At 43.8% G+C, this 15,097-nt stretch overlaps 1 protein-coding gene across 1 annotated transcript in view; it reads left to right on the top strand.

Moving 5' to 3' along the window:
- The window catches only part of LOC136851625 (dentin sialophosphoprotein-like), a 133,547-nt gene that overhangs the window by 38,467 nt on the left and 79,983 nt on the right, over window positions 1-15,097 (top strand). Inside the window, 2 exon segments of the mRNA XM_067126011.1 lie at window positions 7,851-9,839; window positions 9,842-11,917. Of these exon segments, the coding sequence (XP_066982112.1) occupies window positions 7,851-9,839; window positions 9,842-11,917 (4,065 nt within the window).

Genomic DNA, 15,097 nt, shown 5'->3' with positions numbered 1-15,097 from the left:
ACACGCGACAGGTAGGTCAGGTGATCTACCATACCCGCTGCTGGGTGGCGGGAATAGGAACCATTCCCGTTTTCTAATCAGATTTTCTCTGTCGCTGGTTCCGGCAACATCTGTTGTTGGTTCCTCCTGCTTTGATTTTCGTTTTTCGCTCGCTGAGGATTATTTTGGACTGACCTTTGGTGACGTATTGGATCTTTGGCTTGGCATACACTTTTGTGGTTTGATTTTGATTTTGGCTTTGGATTTTTCTGTAAGAATGTCTGATCAGAGTGTTGCACCAGTGTTTCGTGTGTGTGTTAAGTCTGATTGTAAGGTGAGACTACCGAAAGCTTCGGTAGATCCTCACACTGTGTGTTTGAGGTGTAGGGGGAATGATTGCTCGATTGATAACACTTGTGTTGAATGCGAGAATCTCACTAATCTGGAATGGAAGGCTTTGAGCTCTAATGTACGCAAGCTGGAGAAGGATAGAGTTAGGAAGGCTTCTTCTAGGAGCTCGAGTAGGTCTCTTTCTAAAGAAGTAGAAATAGAACCTAACACTCTTCCAGATTCGCCTGTCACTCCTGTTGTTTCAGCTCCTTCACCCTTCATCGAACCTGCAGATTCGTGCCGGAGATGGCTGCCATGAAAGCCACGATCCGCAAGATGCAGTTGCAGATGCGTGCTTTGGAGGAGAAGAAAGGAAAAGTGATAGTGATGTGTGTAGTGTCCCCAGTGTAGTGGAGGGGGCATCTGACCGGCTCCGCATCGCTCCTAGGCCTAGACCTCTTCCAAACTCCCAGACCCAGTGGAGGAGGAATGTCGACAGCCGCAAGGGGGATGAAGAGCATTCCCAACGGTCAGGCGTCCCTTCGGCAGCTCCTGTTGATGCGTCCCAGGCTGCCTTAGATCGCCATAGGAAAGGGATCTTGAAGAAGTGTTTCTCGTCTTCTGCTTCCTCTTCACCCAAGCGTGGTTGGAGTTCGGCTGAGGAGTCGCGCCCTTTGAAGAGGACTTGGAATGCCCTGAGAGGAGACGCATTGGATTCCAGCCCTGAACGCTTTCCTGAGGGTTCTCCTGTTGTCAAGAAGAGAACTCAAGATCTCCCTCCTCTTCTTCTTGGCTGGTCAGGAGTCCACCAAGCAGATCCTGGTTGGCCTCCAGGCTCAGCTTTTGCTCGCTTGCTAGCTCTTTGACCAAGAGCTCTTCTCCCAGCAAGTAGGAAGGATGTCTCTCTGCCTGTCAAGTCCTCCAAGAAACACCTTCTCCCAGCAAGCGCCCTTCAGTTTGCAAGCGATCTTCTCCTGGACTTCTCCAGTCAAACAACTTCTCCTGTTAGAATTCCTTCCTCTGTGAAGCTCTTCTCCAGTTAAGCGCCCATCTTCCAGGTAGCAGGCGCTCCCCTCCTACCAGGCGCTCCTCTCCTTGCAGGCACTTCTCTCCTAGGCGCTCTTCATCGGCTGGCATAGCGCCTCTCCTCCCAGGCGCTTCGTGCCCTCATCGTCTTTCAGTCTTCTCCTGTTGGAGATGATCTCTCTCAGTCAAACGCTCTTCACTCAAGCCTTGTTCGTCGGATGAGACCTCGTAGAAGCTCCTCCCAGCCTCCCTCCCTTCTGGTAGGCTCCCCTCTCCCCTCTAGCAAGGGCTCCTCTACCGTTCGAGGCTCTTTCTCCTGTCATGCGCTAGTCTTCTGGCAGGCACTTTTCCCTATGATCGAGATGGTTGAGGATGTCGCTCTTACAGTGGACAAAAAGGCTCCTCTCCTTCTAGGCGCTCTTCTTCTGGCAAGTGCCCTTCATCTTCCAAATGGTCTCTCTCCTCCTCCTGCAGGCCTGGAAGTTTTATCGAGGATTCGAATCCCCCAAGGACGTTAGTGTTTCGGATTACAAGAGGTTAACAGCTTTGCTTGTTCAGGAGTATGGAGAATTCCCTCAAGCCTGCTTCTCCTCCTTCTCCTGGCTCCATGCTTTCAAGCAGCACCTAAGTCAACTAGACCCTAAGTCTCCTCCTTGGTTAAGATGCGTCCGATTTTTTGCACTATCTCGATGAAGAAGGCACTTAATGGAGTCGGAGAGGATGCTCTCTTCAAGAAGGATGCAAGCAAGACTGTCTTCTCCTTGCCTCCCTCCAGTCTTTCAGGCAGAGCAGGAATGTGGTACGAGACAAAGGAACCGATGGGGTTGGCTCTCCCCTCATCTGCTGGATCAGACTTCTCCTCATTGGTGGATTCTTCCAGAAGGCTCTCGCTTTCCCTTTCGGCCAAGGCTTCTTGGGTTTGGAGTGAACCCCCTTCACACTCAGGATCATTTCCTCAAGGGCCTTTTCCATTATGTTCTCAAAGTAATTTAACTTCATGGACTGGTCTCTAGGGGCCTTAGCAAAGAAGAGTCTTGAAGAGGACTCCTTCCTCAGCATGGAGGACTTCCCTTTGTACACTACTATCCCTAACCCGGCAGCGTTTTGTCTTGCTTAGACAAGGCTGTCAAGGACGGCCCTCAACACTGATCCCTAAAGAGATCGCCTCACTTACTTTTTGGTACTGGCTTACTTAAGAAGAGATCCGTGTTCAGTGCTTTTCTCTCCAAATCTGTTTCTCCTCTCCAGAGGTCCTCCTCTTTTGTATGCGCTCCTCTGTCAAGCCATCTTTTCCCATCAAAGATGGTTAAAGAAGTGTCTCGTTCCCCCCGGAGAAAGCGTCTCAAGATCTTTTGCTCAATCTTCTAAAAGGATGAGACCTGCAGCTCCCCTTGCAAAGAAGGAGAAGGCCCCCACTTTCAGGAGCCCCTTTCGAGGATCCAGGTCTATCAGGAGGCGTTCCAGACCTGAAAGAAGAACAAGACCTTCAGGACTCCCAGCCAGGAAGTCCAAGTGAGAAACAAGTCCTCCAGACTCCCAGTGGGTGCCAGACTTCTGAACTTTGCCGTCACAGCCTGGGCACAAAAGGGGGCGGAAATATTATGTGGCGGGATTTTAAAACGACACAACACAGGTCCCATCTCTTTTCATGAGGAAGGGTTACCTCATTCCCCCCGGAAAACAGACTTCAGGAAACCTCCTTGACAACAACTCCAATGGAGTTATCCGGCAGAGCTCATACAAGGATCCTGTTCGAGACAGGCAAGCCCTTCCCTCTAGCAACCAAGCACTCGATCAAATGCTAGCAAAAGCTGCCATAGAACCAGTTCAAGATCTTCATTCCCCATTCCACTTCCTTACTCTCTCTCTCACCCTGATCTTACTCTTCTCTCTCTCTCTCAAAACTCTGATCCTCTCTCTTCCTCCTGATGGTTGAGGGGTTTTACAATCGGCTTTTTCTAGTGCCAAAACTTCGGGGGGGGGTGGAGACCGGTGTTGGACGTGAGCTCCCTGAACGCGTATGTCATCAAGAAGAAGTTCTTGATGGAGACGACGTCCTCTGTTCTGTCGTCTCTTCGTCAAGGAGATTGGATGGTGTCCCTGGACCTTCAGGATGCTTACTTCCACGTACCCATCCATCCCTCCTCCAGGAAGTTCCTAAGGTTCATGGTAAACGGAAGAACCTTCCAGTTCAGGGCTCTGTGCTTCGGACTTTCCACAGCCCCCCAAGTGTTCACGACCATTCTCAAGAATGTGGCTCATTGGTTACATTTAGAAGGGGTAAGGATTTCCTTGTATCTCGACGATTGGCTGATTCGTGCCAATTCGAGAAACCGTTGTCTGGAGGACCTATCTCGCACCTTAAGACTGGTACAGTCTCTAGGACTTCTAGTAAACCTCGAGAAGTCCCAGATGATTCCTCAGCAGAAAATTGTCTACCTGGGGATTCTGATGGATTCTCGGGTTTTCAAGCGTTTCCATCCCTGGAAAGAAGGGAACGCTGCCTACAAAAGGTGACAGACTTTCTAGAGAAAGACAGATGTTCTGCGAGGGAATGGATGAGTCTGCTGGGGACCATTTCCTCGCTGGAACAGTTCGTTTCTCTGGGAAGGCTTCACCTAAGACCTCTGCAGTTCTTCCTGAACGAATATTGGGATCGGAAGTCCCAAGAGTTGTCAGACTCTTTTCTGATTTCGGACCAAGTAAAAGAACATCTCCGTTGGTGGTTAGACCCCAGAAACTGGGTCGAGGAATCCTCTTCAACCGCCGAACCCTCGCCTAGTGTTGTTTTCAGACGCATCGAGTCGGGTTGGGGAGCAACACTAGGCTCGGAAGAAGTGTCAGGCACCTGGGAAGCAGAACAGAGGTCCTGGCACATCAACAAGAAGGAACTAGTAGCCATACATCTAGCACTCATCCGCTTCGAATGGCTAGTCAAGGGGTCGGTAGTGCTTGTAAATTCCGACAACACCACAGCCCTGGCTTATATCAGAAAGCAAGGAGGGACTCACTCCTTCTCCCTTTACGTCGCAGCAAGGAGCCTTCTGATGTGGGCGGAGGAGAGGAACATCATTCTCCTCACCAGGTTCGTTCAGGGAGAAAGGAATGTGAGAGCGGATCTGCTCAGCAGGAAAGACCAGGTGCTTCCCACGGAATGGTCTCTACATCCAGAGATTTGCGAAAGGCTGTGGTTCCTGTGGGGGAGACCCAATATCGACCTCTTCGCCACACATTGGAACAAGAGATTGGAGAACTACTGCTCCCCGATCTCGGACCCCAGAGCAGTAGCAATAGACGGCCTTCTCCTAAATTGGGAAGGTCTAGACGGGTATGCCTTTCCCCCGTTCAAGATTCTAGGGGAGGTGATAAGAAAGTTCGCTTCCTCAAAGGGCACCAAACTCACCCTGATCGCTCCCTTTTGGCCATCTCAAGACTGGTTCACAGAGGTACTGGAATGGATGATAGACTTTCCCAGGTTGCTCCCTCTCAGGAGCGATCTTCTCAAACAGCCCCACTTCGACAGATATCACAAGAACCTCCCCGCTCTCAATCTAACTGCCTTCAGACTGTCGAAGGACTGGTTAGAGCGAAGGGATTTTCGCGCAAGGCTGCGAAGGCCATCGCCAGAGCCAGAAGATCCTCTACCTTGCGCCTCTACCAGTCGAAGTGGGAAGTCTTTAGGAGATGGTGCAGAGCTCAGAAAGTATCCTCTTCCAGTACCTCTGTAATGGATATCGCAGATTTCCTTATTTATCTAAGGGAACAGTGTAATCTGGTGGTTTCCACCATCAAGGGATATAGAAGCATGCTTTCCTCAGTTTTTAGACACAGAGGTCTTAACATCTCTGAAAATAAGGACCTTCACGACCTTATAAGGTCATTCGAAACGTCTAAAAACAAGTCCCCTAGACCTCCCAGCTGGAATTTGGACGTGATCTTAAAATTCTTAATGTCCGATAAATTTGAGCCTCCTCGATCTGCCTCTTTCAGGGATCTAACCAGGAAATCGTTGTTTCTTTTTGCTCTTGCATCTGCTAAAAGATTGAGCGAATTACAGGCTTTGGAAAATTCTGTCGGCTTTAAAAAGGACTCTGCAATCTGCTCCTTTAAGCCCCTCTTCTTAGCAAAGAATGAGAACCCTTCCAAACCTTGGCCTAGGAGTTTTGAGGTCAAAGGACTCTCCACTATATCAGGACAAGAGTTGGAGCACACTCTCTGTCCAGTAAGAAGCCTTAAATGTTATCTGGAGAGAAAGAAACAACTCGGGGGCAATACTGAAAGTCTTTGGTGCTCAGTCAAGGATCCTTCAAGAACTATTTCTAAGAACGCCCAGGCTTTCTTCATTAGAGATGTTATCAAGGAGGCGCATCTTTCTTGCAAGATGAGCACTTACAGCTCCTGAGAGTGAATGCTCATGAGGTGAGAGCCATAGCTACTTCTCTGGCTTTTCACAAGTCTTGGTCCCTCCAGTCTATTGTGGACTCTACGTTACTGGAGATGTAACTCAACGTGTTCGCTTCTCATTATTTGAGAGATGTTCGCGTTACGTATGAGAAGTGCTTCTCTCTAGGAGCTTACGTATCCGCGGATTCGGTGCTGGGTCAAGGAGCTGCAGCTAATCCTTTTTAGTCTAACTAAGTTAGTTGTTCTTTTAATGCGTGGTTGTGTTTTTATGGTTGGTTGGAAGAGAGTGTTGGAGATAGCCTCTCTTTCATCTCGTATCACTAACAAGGTTAGGCTTGGTCAGGTGGTCAGGTTTGGTTATTAGCTCCTTGTAGTATTTTATTATTACCTAGCTCTGTCATGTAAGAGGGATAGCCCCCATTGATATGATTCAGGTAGAGGGCTCTGTCATGTAAGTGGGTTAATCCCCATTGACACGATCCATAAGAGGCTCTGTCATGTAAGTGGGTTTTTCCCCATTGACACGATCCAGAAGGGCTGTCAGTCATAGGTCACTTCCTCGCTGAAGCTCTTGAGGCAAGCAGACTCATAGACAGTATCCATGAAGTCTTCTGCCCAATCAGGTAAGAACCATGGTTTTGTGTATATCCTACAACATATCTTGTTTCCCGTTTTTTAGTTATTAGCTGTCTCTTGCCCTCCTCCAAGGGTGCCAATCAGCTAAGTATATATCTGATGGGTAAGTTGCATGTACAAAAATGATATTTTTATGATAAAATAAAGTTTTGTACATACTTACCCGGCAGATATATACAATTAATGGCCCTCCCAGCCTCCCCTCAGGAGACAGGTGGAAGAGAAAATCTGATTAGAAAACGGAATGGTTCCTATTCCCGCCACCCAGCGGCGGGTATGGTAGATCCTGACCTACCTGTCGCGTGTGCCGCGAAATTTGAATTTCTGTCGGGAACGCGGAGACTATAGCTAAGTATATATCTGCCGGGTAAGTATGTACAAAACTTTATTTTATCATAAAATCATTTTTATCACAAAAAGTGCATTTATTCATGAAAATTATATGAAAATACAGTAATTAGTGAATATTTCTCAGTGAAAAATACTGCGAATGGGCGAATTTTCCACGAATAATGGCTAGATATGTTCCACAGAGAAACCCGTGAATGTGCGAGTCTGCGAATCATGAGAACGCGAATTCGGGGGGTTTACTGTATGTGTTACAGTATGAGAACGTGCGCCTGTGTGGTATTTTATCCTAATCCTTCGGGCCAGCCCAATAAGAGCTGAAAGTCAGCTGAGTGGTCTGGTTAAACTACTTTAATACTACTCCCTCTTTTCCCGAAAGTGGGTGGGGTCAGTTAAATCCTCCAATAATGCCTAATATGTTCCAGAGCTGAAAGTCAGCAGTGGTACTGTTAAAATAAACTATTTTATCTTACTTCGGCCCTCTTTTCCTGATAACGTAAACAAAAGAATTGCTACCGCAGATTTCAAATATAAGCTGCCAGTTAATAGAAACTGTTAGCTATGTAATTACTTGGTAAGTATATATCAAATCATATTTTATCATAAAAATGTCATTTTAGCTATAAGTACATCCTAGCTGTGGCCAGCCTAGTGTCCATATATAGCTCAGGCCCAGTGGAAACAAGAAAAGAAAGGGGAATGAAAAAGGAATCCTTAACCCTGTAAGAAGCAATAGACCTTTGTCTTGTAGGGTAGAAATGTAGAGGAAGTGTGGAAAATGTAAGCTGGAAGAGAATTTCAAAACTTGTTAATAGAGGAAAAATGGCAGATAAGTGTTGCAATCCAGTCATTCTAATTTATGGATTATTTTTATTAATTTTCTTTGTGACTTTCTAAATTATATTGATCATGGTTATATTTGTGGAAAGAATCATTGCCAAATATTCTGACATATATGTATATGTCATAACATATATGTGTATGTGAAGGTTGAAGAATTTGCTAAGATTTATATGTTTTTGACATTGTAATTTTATCTTTCTTTGCCAAGTAGCAATGTCCATAGATTTTATTTTGCCTATCCAGTTATGTACAGATATTCACATCTAGATTTTATTTTCTTACAGATTTCTGTCAACAAAACATCAAAAATGGCTTCCATTTCACCCAGAAAGCTGAGTGAAGAGTTCAGAAATGTAGATAAGGAAAATGTGTCTTTGAATATTAATCAACCAGAAGTGAATGGACCTGATAAAATAAGGCATAGAAGTGAAGAGGATGAAGGAGGCAATCCCCCAAAAAAGCAGAGAGTTCTAATAGATAAGAGTATTAATTTATTTAACAAAAGCTCTGAAAAAGATTTCAACAAAGTATGTACACCAAAAAAGAAAGTAGGTAAAGTCACACAGGAAGAAATAGATAGTATTCTTGATGAAGCTTCTGACCCAGATATAAGTTGTGTGAAAAATGGGAGAGATTTATGTGAAAGTGACATGGATGTAGAACTGGGAGGAGAAAATGATAGTGAGGTAAAAATGCCATTGTCAAAGACTAAGGGTAGAGCCCACATTAATAGAGGAAAAGAAGATTCTGATGACATTGAGATGGATGAGCATTTGTCAAAGATTAAGGGTAAAGGTGGTAGTAAGAAAGAAAGGAAGAATTCTGATAGAGATGATGAAGTGGACAAACCTGTGTCAAAGACAAAAGGTGAAGCAGGTAGTAAGAATGGAGAGGGAGAGTCTGATGACAGTGATAATGAGATGGATGAACCTTTGTCAAAGACTAAGGGCAAAGCTAGTACTCTGAAAGAAAAGAAAGATTCTGGCAGTGACAGTGAGGTGGACAAGTCTATGTCAAAGAGAAAAGATAAAGCTGGTAGTGATAGCGAGATGGATCAGCCTTTGTCAAAGACTAAGGGTAAAACCAACATTAAGAAAGGAAAAGATTCTGATGACAGTGACAGTGAGGTGGATGAGCCTCCTTCAAAGACTAAGGGTAAGATCAACATTAAGAAAGGAAAGAAAGATTATGATAGTGATAGTGAGATGGATGAGCCTTTGTCAAAAACTAAGGGTAAGATGAACATTAAGATGGGAAATAAAGATTACGATGTCAGTGAGGTGGATGAGCGTTTGCCAAAGACCAAAGTTAAATCCAACATTAAGAAAGGAAAGAAAGATTCTGATGACAGTGACAGTGAGATGGAGAAGTCTCTGTCAAAAATTAAGGGTAAGACCAACATTAAGAAAGGAAAGAAACATTCTGATGACAGTGACAGTGAGATGAATGAGCCTCTGTCAAAAACTAAGGGGAAAGCCAACATTAAGAAAGGAAAGAAAGATTGTGATGACAGTAACAGTGAGGTGGATGAGCCTCCTTCAAAGACTGAGGGTAAGACCAACATTAAGAAAGAAAAGAAAGATTATGATGACAGTGACAGTGAGATGGATGAGCCTTTGTCAAAAACTAAGGGTAAAATGATCATTAAGAAGGGAAATAAAGATTATGATGTCAGTGAGGTGGATGAGCCTTTGCCAAAGACCAAAGTTAAATCCAACATTAAGAAAGGAAAGAAAGATTCTGATGACAGTGACAGTGAGATGGATGAGCCTCTGTCAAGAACTAAGGGTAAGACCAACATTAAGAAAGGAAAGAAAGTTTCTGATGACAGTGAGATGGATGAGCCTTTGTCAAAGACTAAGGGTAAATCCAATATTAAGAAAGGAAAGAAAGATTCTGATGACAGTGAGGTAGAAGAGCCTTTTTCAAAGACTAAGGGTAAAACCAACATTAAGAAAGGAAAGAAAGTTTCTGATGACAGTGACAGTGAGGTGAATGAGCCTCCTTCAAAGAATAAGAGTAAGACCAACATTAAGAAAGGAAAGAAAGATTCTGATGACAGTGACAGTGAGGTGGATGAGCCTCTGTCAAAAACTAAGGGTAAAACCAGCATTAAGAAAGGAAAGAAAGATTCTGATGACAGTGACAGTGAGATGGATGAACCTTTGTCAAAGACCAAAGTTAAATCCAACATTAAGAAAGGAAAGAAACATTCTGATGACAGTGACAGTGAGATGGATGAGCCCTGTCAAAAACCAAGAGTAAGACCATCATTAAGAAAGGAAAGAAAGATTCTGGTGAAAGTGACAGTGAGGTGGATGAGCCTCTGTCAAAAACTAAGGGTAAAACCGACATTAAGAAAGGAAAGAAAGATTCTGATGACAGTGACAGTGAGATGGATGAGCCGCTGTCAAAAACCAAGAGTAAGACCAACATTAAGAAGGGAAAGACAGATTCTGGTGACAGTGACAGTGAGATGGATGAGCCTCTGTCAAAAACCAAGAGTAAGACCAACATTAAGAAGGGAAAGACAGATTCTGGTGACAGTGACAGTGAGATGGATGAACCTCTGTCAAAAACCAAGAGTAAGACCAACATTAAGAAAGGAAAGAAAGATTCTGATGACAGTGACAGTGAGATGGATGAGCCTCTGTCAAAAACCAAGAGTAAGATCAACATTAAGAAGGGGAAGAAAAATTCTGATGACAGTGACAGTGAGATGGATTCTGGTGACAGTGACAGTGAGATGGATGAGCCTCTGTCAAAAACCAAGAGTAAGACCAACATTAAGAAAGGAAAGAAAGATTCTGATGACAGTGACAGTGAGATGGATGAGCCTCTGTCAAAAACTAAGAGTAAGACCAACATTAAGAAAGGAAAGAAAAATTCTGATGACAGTGACAGTGAGATGGATGAGCCTCTGTCAAAAACCAAGAGTAAGACCAACATTAAGAAAGGAAAGAAAGATTCTGATGACAGTGACAGTGAGATGGATGAGCCTCTGTCAAAAACCAAGAGTAAGACCAACATTAAGAAAGGAAAGAAAGTTTCTGATGACAGTGACAGTGAGGTGAATGAGCCTCCTTCAAAGAATAAGAGTAAGACCAACAATAAGAAAGGGAAGAAATATTCTGATGACAGTGACAGTGAGATGGATGAGCCTCTGTCAAAAACCAAGAGTAAGACCAACATTAAGAAAGGAAAGAAAGATTCTGATGACAGTGACAGTGAGATGGATGAGCCTCTGTCAAAAACCAAGAGTAAGATCAACATTAAGCAAGGAAAGAAAGATTCTGATGACAGTGACAGTGAGATGGATTCTGCTGACAGTGACAGTGAGATGGATGAGCCTCTGTCAAAAACCAAGAGTAAGACCAACATTAAGAAAGGAAAGAAAGATTCTGATGACAGTGACAGTGAGATGGATGAGCCTCTGTCAAAAACCAAGAGTAAGATCAACATTAAGAAAGGAAAGAAAAATTCTGATGACAGTGACAGTGAGATGGATGAGCCTCTGTCAAAAACCAAGAGTAAGACCAACATTAAGAAAGGAAAGAAAGATTCTGATGACAGTGACAGTGAGATGGGTGAGCCTCTGTCAAAAACCAAGAGTAAGATCAACATTAAGAAAGGAAAGAAAGATTCTGATGACAGTGACAGTGAGATGGATTCTGGTGACAGTGAGATGGATGAGCCTCTGTCAAAAACCAAGAGTAAGACCAACATTAAGAAAGGAAAGAAAGATTCTGATGACAGTGACAGTGAGATGGATGAGCCTCTGTCAAAAACCAAGAGTAAGATCAACATTAAGAAAAGAAAGAAAGATTCTGATGACAGTGACAGTGAGATGGATGAGCCTCTGTCAAAAACCAAGAGTAAGACCAACATTAAGAAAGGAAAGAAAGGTTCTGATGACAGTGACAGTGAGTTGGATGAGCCTTTGTCAAAGACTAAGGGCAAGACCAACTATAAGAAAGGGAAGACAGATTCTGATGACAGTGAGCTGGATAAGCCTTTGTCAAAGACTACGGGTAAAACCAACATTAAGAAAGGAAAGAAAGATTCTGATGATATTGACATTAAAATGAAGAAGGTTTTGTCAAAGACTGAAGGTAAAGCCAACATTAAGAAAGAAAAGGCAAATTCTGATGATACTGACAGTACAATGAAGAAGGCTTCGTCAAAGACTAAAGGTAAAGCCAACATTAAGAAAGGAAAGGGAGATTCAGGAAAAATTATATCACCTAAACAAAATTTTGATGCGAAATTAAGTTCTGGCACATCCTCATGTTCAGATGTTGAAGAATCTAAAGGAAATAAGAAAGGGACTGAAAAGCCTAAGAAAAATAAGGTAAGTTATTTCAGTTACATCATACTCTTAAGTTTACAGATTCCCATGCTGTAGTATACATTTTGTAAAGCTATATAAAAATGTAGTAGTTTCAGTTATGTGAAACCTGTGTTTCATCTATTTTATGAGGATAATCTCATGTTTTCATCAAGAATCACTTCTGTAAGAGAATTTAAGGACACAATTATGTTTTATGTAAGAAACTTACCAAGTAATTACATAGCTATAGTTTCCACTTTAACAGCAACTTAGATTCAAAATTTCGTGGGTAGCGCTTCAATATAGTTTGTGTAGGTGATCAGCCCATCTTACTAACGGAATATTGAAACGACCTAGCAAACAGTTCTAATTCGTTTCTTGCTGTCTTTGGTGGCAGCACCTGGTCTGGCGGTAGCTTTTTTCATTATTTTTCGGTTATTTTACTGGATTCCGATGGAGGATTCTTTAAATCAACCATTGGAATGCATATATTGTAGCCTTCAAGGACCCTGCTGCAGACTGAAATCTTTCAGGTTTAGTTTTTTCTTATTTTGTTTTACGTTGATTCAGTCATCATCAAGCCTCCAGTAAACAACGCCATTTGCATTGGTTTGTTTACTGGTTAGGCTTCTGGTGGCACTGATAAAGTTTTGCATTTAAAGTAATTCTCAGATGTTACAACATTCCATTATAAAAGTAAATTGTACATTTCATTAGGCATAACTTTGTCAATTTATGAATTGTTTTCCAGCTATAAACTACTAGCGAGCCACCGATAATAGTTTTGTGTTACGACACTATTATACTGTATCATAATTGGTCTAGACACTATTATAAAATAATTGGTGTATGTTAGGCTTTTCATTAGGCCATAACCTTTGCAATTTACGAATTGTTTTATGGCCTTAATATACTAGTGAGCCGTAGATAATAGTTTTGCCTTCAAAGTAATTCTCGGATGTTACGGCATTCCATTATAAAGTAATCAGCATATGTTACCCCTTTTCATTAGGCATTAGCTTTTGCAATTTATGAAATGTTTACCGACATAGGCTACTGGCGAGACACCAATAATGTTTTTGCTTTAAAGTAATTTTCAGATGTTATGACATTGCATTATTATCTTTCAATAGGCCATAATTTTGGCAATTTATGATTTGTTTATGGGCCATATGCTTTGCGCAGGCCATTGATAATTGCCTTGAAAGTAGTTCTTGGGTATTTTGCCATTTCATTAAGCCTGTAACTTTTGCAGTTATGATTTATTTACCAGACCTATGCTTCCTGGAACTTCCGGTAAATAAATTTTTGACATAACCATCACACCTACCTTTGCAGAACTCAAAGTGCTAGTCAGAAAGTAGTAAGGAGAGAATTGGGGGTTTTTGTTGGCGGTTACGAGTTGACGTTCTCGACAGCCAAGAACCAGCTCATGCTACGAACCTTGCTGGCAACGATCTCAGGCGCCAACTTCGCCCCCAACACCCTCCTTCATGCATTTGGCGCCAGCGCTAGCGCCCTGGCACCAATTTTCTCCTACTAGCCGTCTTACCACATGCTCCCACACCTGGCTCCCTTGCTTCCCTTTCCATACCTTTGCCAGTTTTGTATCTTGGTTAACAAAGGTTAACCTTGTTATAGTGAAGTGTAGTGCAGTGGAGGAAGTGACTACTCATCCCCCGATGCTCTTAGACAGAAGGTCCTCGTCAGACTCCCCTGCACCTGGGAGGAGGCAGACTGGAAGTTCAAGGGAGGTCGGGTGGTTTCACACAGGTTGTTGCCCCTCAGTCGAGCCTGTTGCAGTCCCAGGTATTGGCAGACAGCCACTGGAAAAGCATCTTGTTGTATGTGTAGTAGAAAAAAAGTTAAGTATATCTTAGTTTTACCAGACCACTGAGCTGATTAACAGCTCTCCTAGGGCTGGCCCGAAGGATTAGGCTTATTTTACATGGCTAAGAACCAATTGGTTACTTAGCAATGGGACCTACAGCTTATTGTGGAATCCGAACCACATTATAGCAAGAAATGAATTTCTATCACCAGAAATAAATTCCTCTAACTCTTCATCAGCCGGCCGGGGGAATTGAACTCCGGCCCATCGAGTGACAGGAGGTAACTATCTGGCCCTCTCAGATCTCATAAACCCAGTTCCTGTCAGACTCCCCTGCACTTGGGAGGAGGCATACTGTCAGTCCATGTGAGTCCGAAAGGGCTTTGCCCCCGGTAATTACCCTTCAGTCGAGCCTGTTGTCCGCAGGGTCTCGATGGGCTTATCTGGCCCTCTCCGATCTCATAAACCCAGTCCCTGTGAGACTCCCCTGCACCTGTGAGGAGGCATACTGATGGTCCATGTGAGTCCGAAAGGGTTTTGCCCCGGATAGTTGCCCCTCAGTCGGGCCTGTCCGCAGGTCTTGATGGACTGCCATTGGAAAGGTGTCCATAAAGTTGTGCTTGCCTTGGCTGTAATGGCACTGATGATGTTTTTTCAGTTTACGGATCCCAGTGTGAACAAGATAAGGATCCCAGTGTGGGCAAGAGGCGTCATTGACACTTTCGGGATCCTAGTGTGGTTAGTTATGGATCACAGTGTAGACTAATAATGCCAATGGCATTTTCTTGGATTTATCTCAGCCATTGTAAAGATATATTTCCCAGTTTTGGGGCATCTTTGGTTGTCGTCATTCTCTCTGATTCTAGGCAGAGTCAGAGAGCACCCAAGTTCTAAACTACAGAGTTCCGAGTTCTGAGCTACCAGGTTCCGAGTTCCGAGCTCTCAACTTCCGAGAGCCCAAGTTCTGAGTGTCCACATGTATCCTAGTGTCTGAGTGCTCAGTGGCCTCCGAGGTTGTGTCCAAGTGCACAGTGGTTGAGCGACTACTATCTGAGCACCCAGCGGCCGAGCTCACGTTTGCGTGTCCACCTGTGTCCTATGTCCGCTTGTCCTCCTGTCCGTTTCAAGCTAGCTGTCAGTTATCTAACACCACACTCGGGACTACAGGCACTACCTCTTCGCTTGTCTACGTGGTCTATTTCAGTTTCGTCCACTCCTATGCTTTATTGGAGACCATTCAGCACCAACGTAGTAATTTGCTGGGCCTGTTATACCATCCACCAAAAGTCTAGTGTCAAGTTTCCAGTGTCAGAGCACCCAGCACCAGAGGCTCTGCCCCTTGTATTGTTTTCATGCCCTGTCATGTACAG

The sequence above is a fragment of the Macrobrachium rosenbergii genome, chromosome 23 (assembly GCF_040412425.1).
Source record: "Macrobrachium rosenbergii isolate ZJJX-2024 chromosome 23, ASM4041242v1, whole genome shotgun sequence".
Classification (NCBI taxonomy): Eukaryota; Metazoa; Arthropoda; class Malacostraca; order Decapoda; family Palaemonidae; genus Macrobrachium; species Macrobrachium rosenbergii.
Note: the sequence above shows the minus strand (reverse complement) of the source record. Positions and strands in the feature narration are given on the sequence as shown.